The 20,288-nt window shown below is 45.1% G+C and overlaps 1 protein-coding gene across 1 annotated transcript in view; it reads right to left on the reverse strand.

The window, feature by feature from the left end:
• ABCC2 (ATP binding cassette subfamily C member 2) overlaps nucleotides 1-20,288 on the reverse strand; it is a 56,826-nt gene that overhangs the window by 9,964 nt on the left and 26,574 nt on the right. Inside the window, exons 14-25 of the mRNA XM_033130367.1 lie at nucleotides 19,194-19,278; nucleotides 18,469-18,535; nucleotides 16,840-16,966; nucleotides 15,176-15,352; nucleotides 13,366-13,533; nucleotides 10,547-10,727; nucleotides 6,347-6,470; nucleotides 5,926-6,061; nucleotides 5,020-5,239; nucleotides 4,723-4,877; nucleotides 2,053-2,208; nucleotides 309-508 (exon numbers count right to left, since the gene is read on the reverse strand). Coding sequence (XP_032986258.1) covers nucleotides 309-508; nucleotides 2,053-2,208; nucleotides 4,723-4,877; nucleotides 5,020-5,239; nucleotides 5,926-6,061; nucleotides 6,347-6,470; nucleotides 10,547-10,727; nucleotides 13,366-13,533; nucleotides 15,176-15,352; nucleotides 16,840-16,966; nucleotides 18,469-18,535; nucleotides 19,194-19,278 — 1,796 coding nt within the window. The remainder of the gene's footprint in view (nucleotides 1-308; nucleotides 509-2,052; nucleotides 2,209-4,722; nucleotides 4,878-5,019; nucleotides 5,240-5,925; nucleotides 6,062-6,346; nucleotides 6,471-10,546; nucleotides 10,728-13,365; nucleotides 13,534-15,175; nucleotides 15,353-16,839; nucleotides 16,967-18,468; nucleotides 18,536-19,193; nucleotides 19,279-20,288) is intronic.

A 20,288-nucleotide genomic window follows, 5' to 3' on the forward strand; every position in this document is an offset into this window, starting at 1 on the left:
TGGGTTACAAAATGCTCATAGATGTCCTTTGATTTGTACCATCAACCTGAGATGGATTTTATACCAGCCATTATGAAAGCAAAGAAAATGAGATTTTCCTTAGAGAGGTGAAAGTAACCCAGCCAGTTTGGTAAATAGCAGAGCAGATACAGGGACCCAGTTTCTGGCTCCAAAGCTTATACTTTCTTCTCTCTACTTACATGTGTTTGGCCAGAGTGACTTCCTGGCCGTGCCTGCTCTCCCCTAGCTAATGTTAAACATGCAGGACACCAAAGCACACATTTGGGGAATACCCAGGGAAGCCTCACCTGTTGGAGATAATCCAGGAAAAGACACATTTCTGGTTAGTGTCAATTAGTACCTCACTGTGTTTTAGAAATCGCTGCTGGTGCTGAAAGGCACGGATGACAGGCAAACCTGACACTGTCTCACTGAAGAAAGAGTAGAGTGGGGACCTGGTGACAGAGTCCAGACGTCTCAGCTGGCGGGAAGTAGCCACATAAAACATCTGGACCCCAAAAGTAAAGAGTCAGTTAGTCCCACAGTCATGTTGCGTACGCCATACCTCTTCCTTTGTGCCCATGACCCAGGGTTCTTCACCTTGATGGCCACAGCCCACATCTGAACAGGACAGAAGCCTCCAGTCTCACCTCTGGCTGCAGGAATGATGAGAGAGGCGCAGAGGAAGGGGATGGGGGGACGATCTGAGCTTGGTGGGGAACAGAGGAGGATGAAAATGAGGGGGCTATACCACAGCCTTAGAGGTTTGAACTTCTAAACTGCGTAAGGAGTTTTGTCAGCCTAACCCATATTCTCCCCAAGGATCCCTATATATTGTCTAAAGGACAGTTTTTGTAGTCATTAGAAAAATGGTCTCCAGAAGGATTTTGTAAACGCAGCTGGGACCCAAGGGGTGTGGAAAGTGGATACGGGTAGGAAATGGCCAGCGAAAGGTATGCTGAGGTTTGGATAAAAACTGGATAGACAAGTAAGAGACCAAAACTGTGCCTCGATGATGTGTGGAGGTAAAGATAGTTCTGGAAGTTTGTGGAATGGTGAGGGTCTGAGAACCAGAACTGGAAGTAACAGAGTGCAGGCCACTTTCTGAGGGCTGAAGGGTGAGGTTCGGAGGGATGGGTCAGTGGAGCTACTAGATTCCAGGAGGAAACCAGGGAAGAGCTGGGCACTTGAAGGTCAGAATTCAAAATGTTACACCTGGAAGTTTTCTCAAAGATCCAGCTTCTTATCTGTTAGTGTTAACAGTTAAAAGTCCATTACTATCAGCCAAGATGACAATGTACCTGAGGAGGAACTCAATACAAGCACCAGGAGGTGTCCCCTTTCCACAGGCCACAGGCTGCTCTTGACTACAAGGTCAGAATTGTTTTCCTGAGGTGAACAGTTCATCCCAAAGGCAACTAACTGGTGGGACAAGAGTTCTCTCCACAGCTTCCCTTCCCTCATCAGTTTTTAATAGGGGCATGGAGTCCTTTCCACTTGCTCCAGTTTTCCTGTGAGGCTTGGCTTTCAAACTACCTGTTCCGTCAAGAACACATTAGAATTGAGCCTAAGACACCCAGAGACACCCCAGTGAAACGAGAACTGAGCTGAAGTGGAAAGAGATCCAGCTCCTGCTGAGAGACATCTCCAAGTAGGAAAGCCTAAGCCAACCAAGGAAGCAGCCATAGAGCATGACTCTTCTAGACGTAACTGATGACCTAACCATTCGTGTGTGGGGCTCACAGAGCTTGAAGACTTTGTCCAGAGACAACTCCAAAGTAGTCTTGGATCTTAACATAAATATGCCCCGCTTAAGCTTCTAGGGAGGCAGCAGTTAAGGTGAACTTTCCATGCCTCATACACCAATGGGTGCTGACACTTCAGCTTGAGACAGTCACCTAAGGACTCCTCCGTGTATCACTACATGGCTGAATGACAAAGATGCTGGAACGGAACAAGTGACCGGCAATAAACCAAAGAGCAGATGCTCAGGAAGGAGCCTGGGCTTCCACAAGCGGAGAGGAAAGGAGACCGAGCCATTTCCCAAGCTACCTGAATAGACACGTAAATGGCGCCCAGAGGGATGATGACGATGATGAAGGCTGGCGTGGCAGTGCAGATCATGATAAGGATGCTGATGATCCCCAGGAAGCACAAAATCCAGCTGCGCAAGGACATGGGGAGGGTGTCATCCACGGTGGAAATATCCTAGGAACACGTAATCACAAGAGATGGCATACTAAGGAATGCCTACGACATCTTACATCTTCCTGAGTCCAGCAGGAAATTTGTTCAATTCTGGGTCCCCAGTGACTCCTTCATTAATCATTTCCTGACAGTCCTTTGCAATATTCTATTCATCCCCGAACCAATCTCATTTCTGTAATTTCTTCTTCTTTCTAAATCCCTCTAAACAGATATGGCAGTCATCCTTCACCTTTATGCTAATAGACTTGGCAAAGGTTTGTACTCTTTTCAGTGAAATTCCCATTTGTCAAGTTTATTAAAGCATTCATAACCTCTGTAAGCTAATAGAGCCTTACAAGGTAAATCCTCCTACAGCCAATTCAATTATTCTAACTTTACACAGGTCCTAATTCCACTGAGTACCTGGAACAGAGCCTGGCATATGACACATTCAATAAACGTTTGTTTGGAGTCTCCAGTCAAGAAGCCCTGTTGCCCACCTTTGACAGAAGAACCATTCTCTACCTAGGAAATTGTTTCCTCTGCCAAGCACAGAGCTTCAAGAGGAGAGGGAGGTATAGATTAAAGGTGATCCCTGCCTGGCTAGTGTCCTAACCAAGGAACCCAGAGATGATGGATGGGTCTTGCTACCATATCGCCTTCATGTCGTGTTGAACAAAGGAATACATAAGCAAATGGATGGATGGATAGATGGATGGATGGATGGATGGATGGATGGATGGATGGATGGATAGATGGTTGGTTTAGTATACACAGGAAACCTGGCTTATATTTTGGGTTTCCCTTGCCTATATTTCTTAGATTAAGTTGATTCTAGGATTAGGAATATGTGACTATCTCTGGAGTGTTCCAAAGTAGGTAAGGGATAACAGTTTCCCACGAGAGCCCTGAAGAGTGGATGGCTCCTGAGTCCAGTGTCCCCTTCCCAATGTCACATCAGAATGCAAATAATATTTTCAGGATTGGAAGAAAAAAGAAATCCTCACCAGCTATCAATTCTATGGATATTACTTTTGACCCTTACCTGGCACAGATTCTCCATCTTTCTATCTTCCACCTACGCTTTAATCTCCTCTTAAGGGCTCAGCCATCTGTTCAGGAGGGAGCTAGATCAAACTCTCCTTTATGGGCCTGAGCCACGTTCCCCACACAACTCACTATGTAATTTCATGACAGTTTCCTTTTTCATGAAAAAGCAGTTAGCACAATATGACTGTTGCCTGAGTAACTCACAGAAAGATTTCCGTGTTCTCTTTTTCAGAAGATGAATTCTATATTACAATATCAAAAAAGAGTTGCAATCTTTGCAAAATTCCTGTGAGAAATCTCTCTTTCCAAAATGGTGTGCTTTTTAAGGTTCTATTAAGAGAGCAGAGAGCCTACTGAAGTTGTCTCTAATGACATCATGCCCACTAGTTTTGTCCCAGAGGAAATTAATAAATAGGGACCAGTCATCTGCCCATTATAGAACAGTCACTATGTCCCTAGGACCTGGCTGTGAACTGTGAGCCAGCCTTTCTGTGTCTGCTCCAGGACCAAACAATTAAGTGTCCAGAGCTGCGCAGACATTTTAAAATGTGTGTTCCTTCTTCTACAGAGGAATGGAAACTGTGCTGGTAATAGTTGAATATTACTCAGAATTGCCTGGTTTCTGCCTCTGTTCCTGAAATTTCCATCTCATATGAATTAAGAATCAATGAGTTCAGTCTGGCCCATGGAAGAGAGCCGGCCATCTATAATCTTAACATTTATTGAGCATCCTAATGGCTAGTACAGTTCTTAAGGCTCATAGAAAATGCTAATAAATGTCGTTGACTGACTGAATGAGTGAATGACTGATAAGGGTTCCAGGAACATCAGTAGGTGGATACCATGTTTTAGAACCTTATTAAAACGACAGGTGGTGCTCTTCCATAATCTGGATCTAATTTACTTATTCTTAAAGCATCAAAGATGGAGGTTTCAGGAACGGAGGCAGAAACCAAGCAAAGGGTTATCCTGCTATCCCTTTTATTTATGTTACACCCAGTGATCGTGCTGTTACTTGTGTTTTTCCCTCTGCAGAATAATTCTTCTCATCCTGCTTCTACTGCCACCCACCCACTCCCTACCCCCCCAATCTCCCTAACTTCTGTAACTTAACTCATGTCACATTTTCTGACATTTCCTACCCTCTGTCACCCAGACTGAGATAATACCTCTTTTCTCTGTCACTCTTTTGTACTTTCTGAACACCTCTGTACACATCATTGTTATTTTGGTTTTACTGTATTCTATTATAATCCTTTATTTCCTTGGCTGTGTCACTCACTAGATGATGAGCTACTTAAAGGGCCACAATTGTTCATCCCTGTATCCCCAGGCTCCTTGAGATCTCACACAAGGTACTCAAGAAACATTTGCATGCTAAGTGAACAAAAGAACTGGAACTACATTGTGTTGACCAAGGAGAAATTAGGATTCTTTCCCTGTCAGCATATAAACACAACATCTTATAGCCCTTAGGATACTTACGCCAGCAAACCTGTTCACAATCCGGCCTATGGGTGTTGTGTCAAAAAAACTCATGGGTGCTTGAAGGATATTGCTCAGCAGTTGCTTGTGAAGGATGTTTGCTGCATGCGTGAAACCATAGGCACTCCAGAGATTTGCTATGAGCACAAATATACCTAGACATGGAAGCAGTTTAGTCAGCACCATGCCCAGGGATCCCCTGAAGACTTGTGCCAAGGACATAATGTCAATATCTTCCCTGTGTCCAGGGACCGGACAGATGCTATAAGAAATGGCTGTCACAGCCATCAGACATACCTTGCACTAATCCCAGAGCTCCATAGACGCCAACTCTCATGTCCCTCTGAGAGGCTGGATAGTTGGTGCCATTGAAGGTTTTAGAGTCATGGGTCCAAGCACTGAGCCAGAGGTTGGATCCAATCAAAGCCACGGAATTGATTACATAGGCTAAGATGATGAAGAAAATTGAATACCATCCTACTGCTTGTAGGTATTTCATGTAGATGGAGAACTTCACCTGCAAAGTGCCCACCTCAATGTTAGTAGAATTCCTAATGGTTTTTGGTGAGGAGTTACCTAGAACACCAATCGCAAGAGGGAATGAAGTTCCCCGGAAAAATGGATCACGGGTAGCAAAATTTAGTAGTTTGTGGTTATCATGTCTGCATTGGTTCAGGATAATAATCAATGCTGAAATACAATGCAAAGTAAATATCATCAGATTATTAATGAGCTTCTAGATGTAATTAAGAAGGGAAAATAGAAAAATAGAGTGGGAAAGATAGGGTGATACTGTTCACCTCGGCATTTGTTTTATTATAATAATTTAGATTTAAATTAAGGCCTTGGTTTTAAGTTTCATTAATTTGAATTGTGTACTCTGAATTGATACATCCGTGTTCTCTGGCTCCCAGAACTGCATCTCAAAGTAGTTTTGCTGTTTGCTCCATATATCAGAATGGAATCAAACACTCAGGAAGTGTGCAATGAGGATGTTCACAGGAAACAGGTCATTCTTCATGGAAATATGATTTAATAGAAAGCCCAGAGTCTCTATCAAAATTTCAACAATGAATTTAAAGATTGGCAAAGCAAGCATAAGACATAACCCTCCTGTAGGTAAGTATTCAAGTCACCAAACTTTAAAATGTTGGGATCCAAGCCTTATATCATCTCTAATGGTACTTTTTTTGTGGTATTCACCTTTCCAGTTTGTATGAATTCCTTCTTAATTAGTGTTTGTCCTTTCACTAGTTCTTCTTTCTCCTTCAGGGTATTCACATTCTTTGTTTTCAAGGAGTTTTTTAGGGACTTCAGATGCCTGCTATTGGACCTAGATCTGAGAGATTGAGAGGGGAAAAGCTTTCCTGAGCATGTAGGTGCATCCCGAAGGCCTTCTTGCAAGCAGACGTCACAGTTGCTCTGCTTGCATCAAAGTGCATTTCAGAGCAGATGGCCGTGGGGGAAACACCCACTGCAACACTCCTCCTCATACAAGGAAACAAAGGAAGAGCTAGGAGTGTTCATGGTATCTACTACCTCTGGAAAAGCCCACGTAGAAAAAGAGACCGACCAAGTGGAAACATAGAAGTGATGAGATCTGCCAGCTGAACAGAGGACGAACCTGTGGCTAAGTGTTCGATGAAGGCTATTCTCTCTCTCCAGGGTCAAGGAGACCACATCCTCAGGGATTTCCTCCACACTGGACATGAGCCCATAGACATCTTCTTCTTCACTGTCTTCATTGACTAGGAGACACATGAAAGGTTAGGGAGATAGCTGCCTACAGCCCTATGAACAAGGAGAGAAAAGCCTTTTCTAATCTTGCTAGCCTCAGCAAGAGATCCCAAATGTACACACAGGCGGGAATCTTTTACTCTAGAAATTCTACTATGAGTACATTTTTCTCATTGAGAAATAACAGGATAAAGGAGCGATGAGTTAATATTCCACTGGAAGAGAAAATGGTTGAAAAAGAGAAAAATATTCCCAGAAGCTTCTAAATTCCTTTGGAGCAGGAAAGAACTTTTAAGGATTATAGTAGAGTCATAATTCCCAGGATTGACTAAAGAGGTGAGTGTAAATTCAAAATAGCCTTTCTTGAAATGCAAATAATTTGACACAGTTTTATGAATTTAAAGCATTTAAAAAACATGCCCTGAAAATAAAATAAATAAAATTAAATGTAAACATAGCCTGGGAATCAATGGGAATGATAGAGTAAGGACCTCTGTCAATTAGTACCTCCATAAAAGCAATGAGAATACTGATAAAAAAAAAAAAGAAGTCAAAAGCAACTTTTTCATAACTCTGAAATTAACCGAAGGCTTGCAACAATCCAAGGAGCATTTATTTAAGAAAAATAGCTAAATCTCACTAAGAACAGTAAGTTTTGTGACAGTTTAATTTACTCTTTCCATCCCCTTCTTCTCAGATCTGCTGTATCCTAGAAAACCAACAGCCTCGCAATCATGGTAACCATGAAAACCAGCAGCCTAGCAGCTGCTGGTGGGAACAAATCGGGTTTGGAACTCACCTAAAAGCCTCATCCTTGGAGAATTTTCATTATTTGACCTGTCTGGCAGTTCCCTGGAAAACTCCATTGACAAGGTTGGTCTTTATTGGACCTGATTTGGAGCTAGCTTAAACAATCAGCAGCAATTATTTAACATCATGGCTGTCTGAGGTAGTGATAACAGTTGGGGTAAATAAAAAGTTGACCAGGAACTTAAAAGGAAAAGCTGGGAAATAAGATATCTGTAAGGATCTTTGATATCTTCAATATATTTCTGGCAATCTAGAATGTCATACACATGTAAGGCTGTGCACATGCCCAAGAAAAATCTTAAGAAGGCCCTATTCTCTTACCTCCGGCTAACCTTTAGGCTCTGTGCGAGCAGGAAACAAAGGCTCAGGAAGAATTGTAAGTTGCGTGCTGGAGTCTTAAAGACATGCCTACCCCCCCTTACACACACAGAGCCTCTCAGCAAAGGCTGAATGACTTATTGGTTTGAGGCACTTAGGGAAATTGTGTCCAACCATTAGCTGATCAATAAGCCAACCAAGCAGAGGCTTCAGTGGCCACATATGAAAAAGAATATAGACTTAACAGAATCATGTCAGGGAACTAAACAAGAGGAACAGGAACAACCAACCCTGGCAGAGGAGAGATTCTACAGGCAGAAAACTCGTAAATAGGGCTACCCAGCCATGAACATGGGTTATCCTTCAAGAAAAAGGCAAAATGACCCTGAATACAATTCAGGGGTTGGCTGCTACCCAGGTGGGGGCCATCACCCAAGGCTGGAGGGGATGGGACCACCACCCCGGTGATCCCAGATAACAGAGCATATAACCAACGAGAATTATTATTAAACCTTAAAATCTAATGGAACTTGCCCTGCTAGGTTTTGGACTGACTTGGGATTCGTGACCCCTTTTATTGTTCTGATTTTTCCCTTTTGGAATGCCATGTCTGTCCTGTGCTTGCCTCACCACTGTATTTTAGAAGCAGATCATTTGTCTGGTTTTACCGGTTCACAGATGAAGAGGAATTTTGCCTCACCCACAACTGATTTGGGTGAGTTAAATGATGAAATTAGGGACTTCGAATTGACATTTAGATGAGACTCTGGACTTAGAGTTGATACTGAAATGATTAAGACTTTTGGGGATATTGGGATGGGGTGGATATATTTTGTACATGAGAAAGACATGAATTTTGGGGTGCCAGAGGTTAGATGTTACAGATTGAATTGTATCCCTCAAAATTCTAATCCCCACTACTTCAGAATGTAACTTGATTTGGAAATAGGGTCATTACAGATGTCATTAGTGAAGATGAGTCAGACTGGAGCAGGATGGACCCCTGATCCCGTATATCTGATGTTCTTATAAAAAAGGGAAATTTTGGACACAGCAATGCACACAAGGAGGGACGTCATGTGAAGATGAAGACTGAGACTGCTGGGATATGCCTACTAGCCAAGAATGCCCAAGATTGCCAGCCAACCACCAGACGCTAGGAGAGAAGCCTGGAGCAGATACTTCCCTCAGAGCCCGCAGACGGAGCTAACCCTGCCCACATCTTGATTTTGGACTTCAGAACTGTGAGACAAGAAATTTCTGTTGGTTAAGCCACCCAGTTTGTAGTACTGTGTTATGGCAGCCAATTAGGAAGCTAATACACAGAGCCAGTACAAACACAAGTCACCTTGCCCTCCCGCCCTCCCCCTCATTCTACCATCTCGTGGTCTGTACCTCGAGTTCCAGAACCAATACAACAGCATGCCAGGCACTGGGGTTTATATAACTGCTCAGAAATTGCCTATCAGGGGCGGCCCGATGGCTCAGTTGGTTAGAGCACCAGCTCTTAACAACAAGGTTGCTGGTTCAATCCCCACAATCGGCTGCGCCCCCTGCAACTAAAGATTGAAAACAGCGACTGAACTTGGAGGTGAGCTGCGCTCTCTACAACTGGATTGAAGGACAGCGACTTGGAGCTGATGGGCCCTGGGAAAACACACTGTTCCCCAGTAAAAAATAAAAATAAAAAAGAAATTGCCTACCAGTGTTTACCAGAACATGGGCTTAATGAGCTATTTTGCAGACTGTCCTTTGTACATAAAAGATAGGATACTTCAAAGAGGCTGTCCACCCATGTGGGTTTATAACAGAATCTAGAAACTCAGATTCAGGCAAATCAGAAAACAAAAACAAAACCGAAAACATTTAGAATCAGCGTAATAACACTGTCCAGGTCACGCTGATGTGGTTGACTGAACAGTAACACAGAGGGAAGCAGCCTCGGACACTGCCCTTGGCCTGGGCCTTCGCTCCCCAGGTGTGCTTTTGTTTTCCCTGGAGCACCGACAGGCTGACGGAAAGCTCCTTTCCGCTGCTTCTTGGGGCTCCTACCCCATTCTCCTGGGCTGGCTTCGATCCCTGTCACCCACACCATGCTGTTCTCAACACTTACAGACCTCTTGGGCTTTCCTTCCCTTCCCTTGTGCTCCCAGGGTGGTTTATCCACCCCCTGCCCTGACCTCAAAGCCTGCATATGCTGCCACTTGCAGGCTCTAGCGACTCCCTCTTCGGCTGAATGCGGGAATGGCCCTGCACGTCCAGATCCTGCTTTCTCAGCTCTGCCCTCCTTCTGGGGGCTGCTGCCCACAACCATGCACAGGACTCCTGAAGGGTCTGGGGAAGGACCCCAGGGAACAGAGCTCCATTGCTGACTGGAGCTAATCAGTGACGCCAGTGGTGGTGGTATTTGGGGCTATTCCTGTGCTTTACGGTGACACTATGCAGCTGCCATGACTTTTTCTGGTTCAAAACACGTAGTCGTTTTGGTATATTAGTCAAGATCCCTTTGCTAGGGCTGATCAAGAATTCAACAGTACACTGTTAGTACCAGCCTACAAAGCTGTCCAGGAGGTGGTTTTAATGGATTTACGGTAGGTGGGGTGGGATGTCTGACTTAAATCAGTAGAAGCAGGGCGTCCCTAAAAGGGGGCCCCTCGTGCCACTGGTGCTTCTTACACAAGAGCTAATCACCCCAAACCTCCAGTCATACCCTTCTACAGAGTGTTCTTTGATGGCATGGCAGAGACCAGATCAGCAGGACGAGCCTCCAGCTTGGCTCGGGCATAGTGTTCTATGTCTGTGTGTCTTAACAGAGACACAAAACACAGAAAGAGCAGAGTTTGGATCTCTGGGTCATTCCCTTTCAATGACCTGAAGAGTTCAGAAGGTGGACATGAGTTTGCTACTCCCACCCCTTCCCATACCCACATTCTAGCCTGTTCCAATCCTCCTTACATACTTGTGGCTTCTTCTTCAGGACCCTCCCGTTTCATAAATGTCTTCAGATTCTTAGCAAATGATCCCTTCTTGGCCAGCAGAGAGCTGTAGGATCCCTTCTCCAAGATGGTGCCATTCTCCAGAACCACAATCTCATCCACTTGGGGAAGAAAGTGAATGCTATGTGTAACCAACAGTCGAGTCTGTAAAAATAACAGTAAGTTGTGCGGATGACCCTGCATCCTCCACCTTCTTTGTCCTACTCTGAAAAAGCAAAAACAGACACTTCAATTCACTGTGGAGCTTTGCTTCAAAATGTGGCCCTGACCATTTGGGCTCTTTTTCTTCCCCTTTCCTTCCCAGCACCTCATCCTAAAACCTGACCCATGTGTAAGATGCAACTTCTGTCATTGTGGATATACTCACAGCTATATTTTATAGTAACAATGAGATTTGCCCTACACACGCTGTCCTCCAGCTTCCTGGGTAGCCAGGAGTTGGGCTTCGGAATGGCACTTCAGATCCAGGCCTATCAATCTAACTGACGCATCCATAACTAATTAAACAACTAGCTAACTAACTGCCTATTTCCTAACCAGTTAACCAATGGAGCTAACAAGAACTGCCCAGATTCTTTCCGCATGTTTGCGATACTGTGAGACAAAAAACTCTGTCTTTTGCCCCAGGCCCTCCTTCATGTGGAGACTCGACATTCCTTGCATTCCTGTCTATTGACGAGGCACATTGACTGCTGAAACAGGGTCTCCCCTCAAAGAAAGACAATCACTGCTAGATCAGTAAAAAGGCTCCCATATGGGCCGTGGGGCTGAGAAGGGCCTCTAGAGGGATAACCCAAGCCCGCTGCCTCTGTCTCTACTTCACATCCCTGCGGACACTAGGTCCCCCTTCTCTGGAAGACCCAGGAGATGCTCATCCTTCAAGTTGCAGCTCAAAGCCAGCTCCCTCTTCTGGGAGCCTTTCCTGAGTCCCCAGCACGACGTAGGTCTTCCTCCAATGTTGCCACTGTAGTTTATACAGACTGCCATTAAAATAATTCTTGTATTACAGTATTATTGCTTGCTTTTCTGTATGTCTTCCCATCAGATGGTAAGTTCCTTGAGAGCCGGGACCAGACCTTTTCATCTCCACACACCCAGTCTTTGTAACGAACCAGGTCATGTTCACTTCGTGAATGAATAGAGCCAAAAGGCCTTAAGGACAAAAACCAGGACTAGAAATAAGAGGGAGAGTAAGTTCCTGTTGACTCACTGATCCAGTAGAGAAGCAAAGGACCCCAGAAGGACAGCAGCCCGGTCAACGCTGCCATCCTCTGACTGGCAACATTCAAGAAATCTTGAAGGGACCCGGCCAAATACAGATGGAGTCTCGCTGCCCAGAGCTGAGGGAGATGTTATTGATGGCCCCCACTCTACACCTGCTGCTGGTGAGGAGCGTCTTCAAACCCTCAGCCCCTCTCCATTTGGCCCACTGTGTCAGGACAAATGTGCTATCTTGCCCATGGTAAGAAAAGTCCGGTCTCCACTTACAACCAGCTCTAGTGACTTGCTTTGGACACTTTACCTGTACTATCTATCTCACAGTGGCCATGTGAGAATCAAATGAGACAACGCAGTCCAAACGCTTAGCACAGGCCTGGGACATAATGAATACTCAAACAACGTTAGCTTTATGTCCATGCTTAGGTTGAGTCATCCTTTCCAGGCACAGTGTTCCTACATCCTGCAAGGGTTCCAGGAAAGTGCCTTCTTAGAGCATAGCTCTAATCCCTGCAGGATGACCTCTGTCCTACCCGCAAGGTGTGCTTTGGGGACCTCTGGGATATTTTCTGACACCAGCCAGCTCTCTAACTCCAGCTGGGTGTTCAATGATTCAATTCAATTCTGACACTAACTCCCGGGATTAGCACAAGTCCCACAATTTAAGCGCTCTGTCCCACAAGACTGCCCCGACTTCAGATGCCAGTCACACGTCTTGAGCCACCCATACTTCTGACCAACTAGCTATAAATCGGGATTCCCGCAGACCCCTCCTTAGGTTTGATAATTTGCTAGAATGGCTCATAGATCTCAGGAAAACACTTTACTTACATTTATCAGTTTATTTAAAGGATGCAACTCAAAAACAGTCCAGTGGAAGAGATGCATCGGGCAAGGTATGGGGGTGCGGAGTGCGCATGTGGCGTTTCCATGCTCTCACCAGGTGTACCACCCTCCCAGCACCTTAACGTGTTCCCCGACCCAGAAGCTCTCTGAATCCCATTGCTCAAGAATTTTTATAACCCAGTCTCCAGGTCCTTCTCCCCTCCCCAGACACCAGTGGGTGGGGCTGAAAGTTCCAACGCTCCCATCACTTGGTTTTTCTGGGGAACAGCCTCATCCTCAGGTTCTCTAGGGGTTCCATTCTAAGTTACTCGTTGGCATAGACTCCGGTATGATCTAAAGGGGCTCATTCTGAATAACAAGAGACACGCCTAGTATCACTCAGGAAATTCCAAGGGTTAGGAGGAGCTCTGTGCCAGGAACTGAAGACAGCTCTCACAGTCTTCTACTTTTTATCATAATCAATTTTCCTAAAAGCCTTAATGCCTGAGCCACAGAGTAAGGCCCAAATTAGCCATTTCCAGCACTAGCCATGACCTCAAGGTGGGAGCCCTCACGGGGTCATTTCCTGGGAGACCAGACTGACCCTGTTTCTCCACAGCAGCCTAGGGGGCAGGTAAATAAGGAAACCTGCTTTGCGACAGCAGCTGTCCTAGGAGATGTGTGCCCTCCGCCCTCCCACACATACCTCATGTCTTTGTCCCTTTAAATGATTTCTCACCTTGCCTTTCAATAGGCCATTGGGACCCAAGACCTTATTGAAAATATGTCTTCCCACGTGAGCATCCACGGCAGACAGGGGATCATCCAGAATATAGATATCTGAATTTTGATAGGTAGCTCTGGCCAGGCTGATCCGCTGCTTCTGACCCCCACTGAGATTTATACCCTGAAGAAGAAAATAATTTCTATTAAGCACTACTGCTTAGTCCTATCTTCACGGAGGCAATTGAGGAGGGATAAGGAAGATATTTGCCTCCATACGGTAGCAAGGACTTAAAAATCTTACAAGTCCCTTTACATAAATAAATAACCTTGATTCAAAGAAATCATTTTAGGCTCCAAAATTAAAGGTGGGCCCAACTTACCATCGTCTATCATATCATTTACTTATTTATTATTTTTGTTGCTTCCTGTTCCATGAAAAGATATGCCAGGGCAAATTTTTCCTATTTTGTTCATGGATGTAAGTAACTCCAGCACTGAAAATAGTGTCTGTCACATAGGTACTCAATAAATGTATGCTGAATTAATGAACAAAATCACCCTAGAGCTGTATCTTCACTAGTCTCCTAACATTTCAAGATCCTTGTGCTCAAAGACTGCTATAGGCAATTTTAGCAACGGGGAGTGTTAAACAGAAGACCATAGGCCCAAAATGCCATCACTTGTGCTAAAGCCCATGACACCAAACCTGGATTTAATACCTGAGTTAATTGCTGTTTCAACCTCTCCCAGAAACATAATGTTAATCAACCAGTGTGAAACTGTCTGATCGACACCAATGAGGTAATCTGTCACGTGTGCCCTCTCTGTGCCCCCTTCTGTGGAAAGAAGAGGCAATCTGCATGATAAACAAACAACAGCAAAAAGAAAACCCTTCTCATCCTCTTCCCCTCAAAAAAAAAAATAGTCCGGGTCCAAAATGAATATTTTCTTTTCTTTCAGTAATAGCTTCCTTTCCCCCACCCCCGTCCCATTTTTTTTCTATAGAAACCTTCCATTTTGTACAACCCTTGGAGCACCAATCTAGTTGCTAGGTGGGATGCTGCCTGATTCATGAATCAATAAAGCCAATCAGATCTTCACATGTATTCAGTTGATTTTTGTTTTATAACAGGAGGGAAGATGAAAATATCCTAAACATGTAATAATCAGGACTTTCTAAACAAGTTATGCTCTATCCATATAATGGATAAAATATACCGTAGTCATTAAAAATCTATTTTTTTATTTGGTGATGGAAGGAGAACTGACTCTGGGTGGTGAACACACAGTGTGATATATAGATGAGGTATTGCAGCATTGTACACCTGAGACCTATGTAACTTGACTAACAGTTGTCACCCCAATAAACTTTAATTTTTTTAAATAATCTATTTTTAAGAAGGACATTTTATAACACAGGGAATAATTCACAAGAAATCTATAAGTGTGGGAAGCAGATTATTAGAACACTACTCTGGCCCTCACTAATATACAGAAGTCGAGTCAGGACACCTAGCTTCTGGTCCCACCTCTGCCCCTCCACCTGTGATGTCAACCTTGGGCCACGCGCTGGTTACTTAACCTTTCAGCCTCATCATCTTTCCTTTAGATTACATAATTCCTGTATTTGCTTCCAGGTACACATTTTTAAGTTTCTGAGGTATTTGCACACAATGTTGTACAAACTCTTGTTTTCTGGTGTTTGTTCCAAACATGACCAGCAAAATTGGTCGACCATTTTACGCCCATGTACTTCTTCACCATCCTTACTTTTTTCCTTCAATACCCCATCACCCTTCAAGGGCCCTTGGTGTCCCAAGTACCTTCTCTCCAATCTCAGCCATGTCTCCTCCAGGGAGCACTTCTAAGTCCGGGAGGAGGGCACAGGCCTCCAGAACTTGCTGGTATCTCTTTTCATCCAGTTCTGATCCAAAAAGGATGTTGTCCTTTATGGTGCCGTTCTGGATCCAGGACTGCTGTGAGACATAGGCGATAGTGCCCTGCATGGGAAAGGATCAGACCACATGACAGCTGTACCTCCAGAAATGCAGGGTTGAAGGAGGGGGTGGTGGGAGCAGGAAGAAACCGATGAAACTTAGATTTGAAGAAATGTGTGTCAGGCTGACTGAACATCTGATATTTATAAATGGACTTGTGTTTATTGTACCAACCAGAGAGAAAGACTCAACGTCCTACTCACCATGTAAAGTCCCCCTTTTCTCACTATCACTTTCTAGCCATGGTCCTGAAAATTAGGGGATGAATGCACGTACAGCTTCTTGAACAGGGTTCTAGTCAGATCCCAATGAGTTTACTAGGACCAATAGAGGGCTACCACTGACAGTGGGGATAATATACATGACATCCTAGGGAGCAAGAACAAAGAGATTGGACTTAGCGTGCAGGCTGATGCATGAAGAAGATCATGTCCAAAGAGAGATGGAGCCTAGCAAATGCCTGTGTTTGAGGAAGAGCTCAGTGATAAGGTAGCAAGAAAGAACATCCGAAAAGGAGTTAGGAGACAGAGGTAAATCTGTACAGTCTACTTTGCTAAACTGTGCATTGGTTGGATGCAAATGAGCTCGTTCGTGATTGGTAAATAATGTCAGTATAATGTGGAAGAAGTTCTTAAAAATGGTACAAGCACGTCAGTGTAAAGCAATCAGGGGCAAGCTTTCTCATAATTAAAAAGAAAGCTTAGCAATCTATGAAGACCTTAAGGAAAAAAAGCTAAACATAGATAGATATGCCTCTTTTGGATGCAAGTAGTGGCTGGTTAAATGATCCCAAGTACCTATAATTTCCCCTAAATGTAGCTCTCTGGGGAAGATGTCAGTGCGGATGAAGATGCATAAAAACATTTCCTCTCTGTTAAAAAAAAAATCATAATTAATGAAAATGTCTATACCCTACATCACATTTTTGTACCAGAAGCAAGTGCCCTCCCAGGAGGAGGGGGGAGGCCCAGGATTAATTGTGATGCTGAGTTCAATTGCCAGCAGAGCTTTTATAGAGCTACTGTTTTTATTGTTATTGTTTTTGCTGGTACCCTGGTTACAAAGTTATATACATTTAATAATCTCTTCTAGCTCTTTGCCCCAGGTCCTGTTATTTTCATTGCATGATTTTGCAGAACATGAGGCCTTCAGAAACATCAATATATATATAGCAGAATTGCCTATCCTTTGAAGGAAGACATCTCTATTCAACAGTTTTCAAACTCGAATATGCATACGAGAATCACCTGGGCAGCTCATTCAAAATGCAGATTCTTAGACTCTGCCCCCAGAGCCTGATTACATATGTGGGGCAGAGCAAAGAAGCTACAGCTTACGAGTCTACCAGATGTCTCCAAGACCTTTTACCTGCAGCAATACGACAGCAGGAGGGACCAGATTCTGGAGCTCAGTGCATTCTCCCACCTGAGAAAGCAGCACTAAGTGGCTCACATTTAGATGTCAGTCTTCTCCTTGGCATTCCCTCTCACCTTGATGGTGATGTGCCCATGGACGTTTTCCATTTCTCCCAGCATGGCTGACATCAAGGAGGATTTCCCAGAGCCCACCGTGCCCACCACTGCCACCAACTGGCCTGGCATAATGTCCAGATTCACGCTGAAAGAGAAAAGTGTATTTGAAGGCGATGAGGGGAGATATTCAGGAGGAGCTCAAGCCACTTCCCAGACTCTCTAGGGGAAGTCTGGCATTAGGAGATTTTCCCTCAAGACTGGAAAATTTGTCTTGGATATACAAGACTCCAAAGTGCTTCTTTAATGTGTGTGTGTATTTTGTTTTGTTTTGTTTTGTTTTAGCTCTAATTGACTAGAGAGCGAGCCCTAACGTATCCAACTCATCTATAAGCTGTGTCAAACGTGGGTTTCCACTGGGAAAATTCCCTTTAGAACCAAGATGGTACCATCGAAAAAGACCCTAGTAGGAGCCTGGAGACCTGAGTTCAACTCCCAACTTTGTCACTGATGACCTGTGTGATCTTGGAAGGTCACGTCCTCTGGACTCTCATGTCTAAACTAATGGGGTTGGACTAGGTCAGTGTTTCTCAAACTTGGCTCTTCAATGAGACTAGCCACTCAGTGGAACCCTTGCTGAAAGCACAGATTTCCTGGCCTTGCTCTTGGATATTTGGCTGTGTCTTGCTGGGGTGGGGTCCACATTAGGCGAGACTCCAGGAAACTCTGTGCACCAGCTCGAGTGTTTGAGTTCCTAGGACATTAGGAATATCAGAAACTCATTCACAGTCTTTTTGAAGCTGCCCAGTGAGCTGAACCTGTTCTAGACTGTTACAAGCAGAGTGGGAGCTATGTCCAGCCTTCCCTCAGCAAAGAGAGGCTTTCAGGTTGGGAGGGTTCAGAGGCGGAGCTTCTGGCCTGACACATCCTGGGGCAAGCTCCAGAGTTCATGTTCAAGGCTATAGGAATAGCAGAGAGGGGTGGAAAGTCTTGGGTGTAGCAGGGAGATGATAAGGTGTGCTCAGTTGTGAAGAAAGAGAGATCTTCCAGCTCCGGCTCCTGGTGTATTCTGTGTGCTGTGCTCAGTGCATGAGCGGGGTATACTGTTACATGAAGTGCATGAGAAACACATTACATGCAACAGTGTGGCAAGAAGGGGTTGGCTTAGGGCAGAGGAGGTAGCCTCCAGGGCAGGATGTAGGAATGGGTTGTTTAGATGTGAAAATCCAGATCTGAAATTAAACCTTATAGAGGCAGCTCCCATTGTCCACTCTGGGTGAAGAACTCCACTCTTCTTGATTACTATTCTTGAATGAATGAATGAATGAATGAATGAATGAATGAACTTAAATTGAGTTCAAGTTCTTGTGTGTATCCTCTACCATATTCAGAGACCTAGGTCAACTGCCTACCCTGTACTATGTCCATCCACCGTCTGGAGAACACATGTCTTCATGGGTTCTCTGCTGGATGCACGTAGTCCCACAGCAGGAAAGCAGGGTGGCAGATACCTCAGGATCTTCCCTGTCCGCTCCTCCCTCCAGGGGCTGAGCCTGCACTAGGATGTAACTGAATATGTGCACACAGCTCATCTCCCCGTTGTCCTAGCGCATGGAATTTCCCAGTCACAGGATTAGAAAAGCAACTCACTCTCGAATTGTGGCTTCCAAATCCTGGTCCCAGGTAAAGGAGGCCTCAGAAAACTGTACACATTTGTCTGTTGAGAAAAAAGCCCCTCTTTGGTCAGATGCAGGTCCCCACATGTCTGTCTGCCCTTCCTCAGCCCTGTGTGTCCCTCCAGCAGACCCCGAGATGACCTGTGTCAGGTGCTGGCTCCCACACTAACAGGAGGAAACAAAAGCTCCTGAGGGGACTGCAACTTGCCTAGAGTCCCAAGCCTGTTGGTAACCCAGATTCCAGACCTACAGACACTCTGAGTACATTCCCAGGCCCTCTGTCTCCTTGTCTCCTGGTATAAATTCCATCTCCATATATAAATCCAGCCACTCTCCATCCTGGATTCCAGACCCACTGCTCTCTCTGGCTGTGGAGGCCCCCCAACCCTTAAACTTCCAGAACCTGCATTTTCCTTCGCTCCAGCCTATCTTCCCAAGTCCACATGCTCGGCTCCATCCTGACTTCCGCTCTCTAGATCCTTTGCAGGGTTCCTTGCTTATCCTCAGAACAGCTGGCTTAGCTTTGTTTAGCAATCTGGCTAAGCCATCTGTTCTAAGTGAAAAACATAATTTACGTAGAAGCAGTGTGCTTATTTGTAAATATAGGTTCGGGATGAGTCCCCTAGCTCTCCCTTTTGATCAAAGTTTTGGTGCCAGCACTGTGAATAAGTTTGGGAAGCAACTCCCAAATTCACTTACCAAAATTGCAGTCATGTTGAATGGCAGATGTGTCCAACTCATCCCCTCCCAGGTACTTCTCCAGACGATCTATGGAGACACTGGCCTAGAGAAGGACACAAAGGACCTCAAGAATAAAAACGCCAAGGACAAGCTCTATCAGGGAGAGGACCTGGATGTTGTCATCAGCCTGGGATGTGGAAGAAGATAGTCAATCTGCCAGGCTTCTTGCCCACAATTTACCACTTGCCACAGCTGGAACCTCCCGACCCCCACCACACAGAGCCGGGCCGCAGCCCTGAGACAGCACATCCCTCTGGACACATGCAAATTAGGATGCTCTGTTTCGGCCCTTCAGAAAACATTGGGGCGGGGAAGTGGGGAGACGGCAACTCTACTGCTCTCTCCAATCTTTGGACCTCGTTCCGGAAACTGCCCGCTGCCTGTCCCTAACGTAAGACCCTAAGTTCTTTCTGGTTCTGGCGTGCTCTTCTTTAATCAAGTCCAGGCCTTGATGACCCGTTCCGTGTCCTACCTGAGCCACCACTGGGACTCCAGAGAGGAAGTGGCCATGACATATTTCCACATAGGCCAAGCTTAAACTGCAGCTGATAAAGCGCTGGCAGAACACCCCATGGTGTTCCTGGAATATGAGGACTTGGGAAGACCTCCAGGAGCTTTTACAAGGATGCTCTCACCTGCCTCCCTGTCTTCCAGGGAGGCTGTCCTGAGACCGTTTCTCATCACCACCCGGGTTCTGATGAAGAATAGGCTTTCTGCCTTGCCCTGTCCTTCGAGTGCAACTGCAGATGATAAAACTGCTCAGCTGCTGCCTGGACCAGCCCCTAAGAAACAGAGTGCCCACTGCCCTGTTGCATTGTCATCTGGCCCTTTTTGTTTCAGTCTCCTCTTGTAGGACAGGGCATGCAGGGAGCTGACACTTTTGCTGAGATATTGTGCTGGTGCTATGCAAGAAACTGAATCTCAAAAGAGATTGTTTCTTTATCGGCCATAACGGCCAGCTTTTCTCAACACCCTCCAGGACAGGGAGGCCTTGTCCTAAACCCCAGCCTTTCCTATGGCCTGAGCTGTCTGCAGTCAGCCACCTCTGAGATG

The sequence above is a fragment of the Rhinolophus ferrumequinum genome, chromosome 16 (genome assembly GCF_004115265.2).
Source record: "Rhinolophus ferrumequinum isolate MPI-CBG mRhiFer1 chromosome 16, mRhiFer1_v1.p, whole genome shotgun sequence".
Taxonomy (NCBI): Eukaryota; Metazoa; Chordata; class Mammalia; order Chiroptera; family Rhinolophidae; genus Rhinolophus; species Rhinolophus ferrumequinum.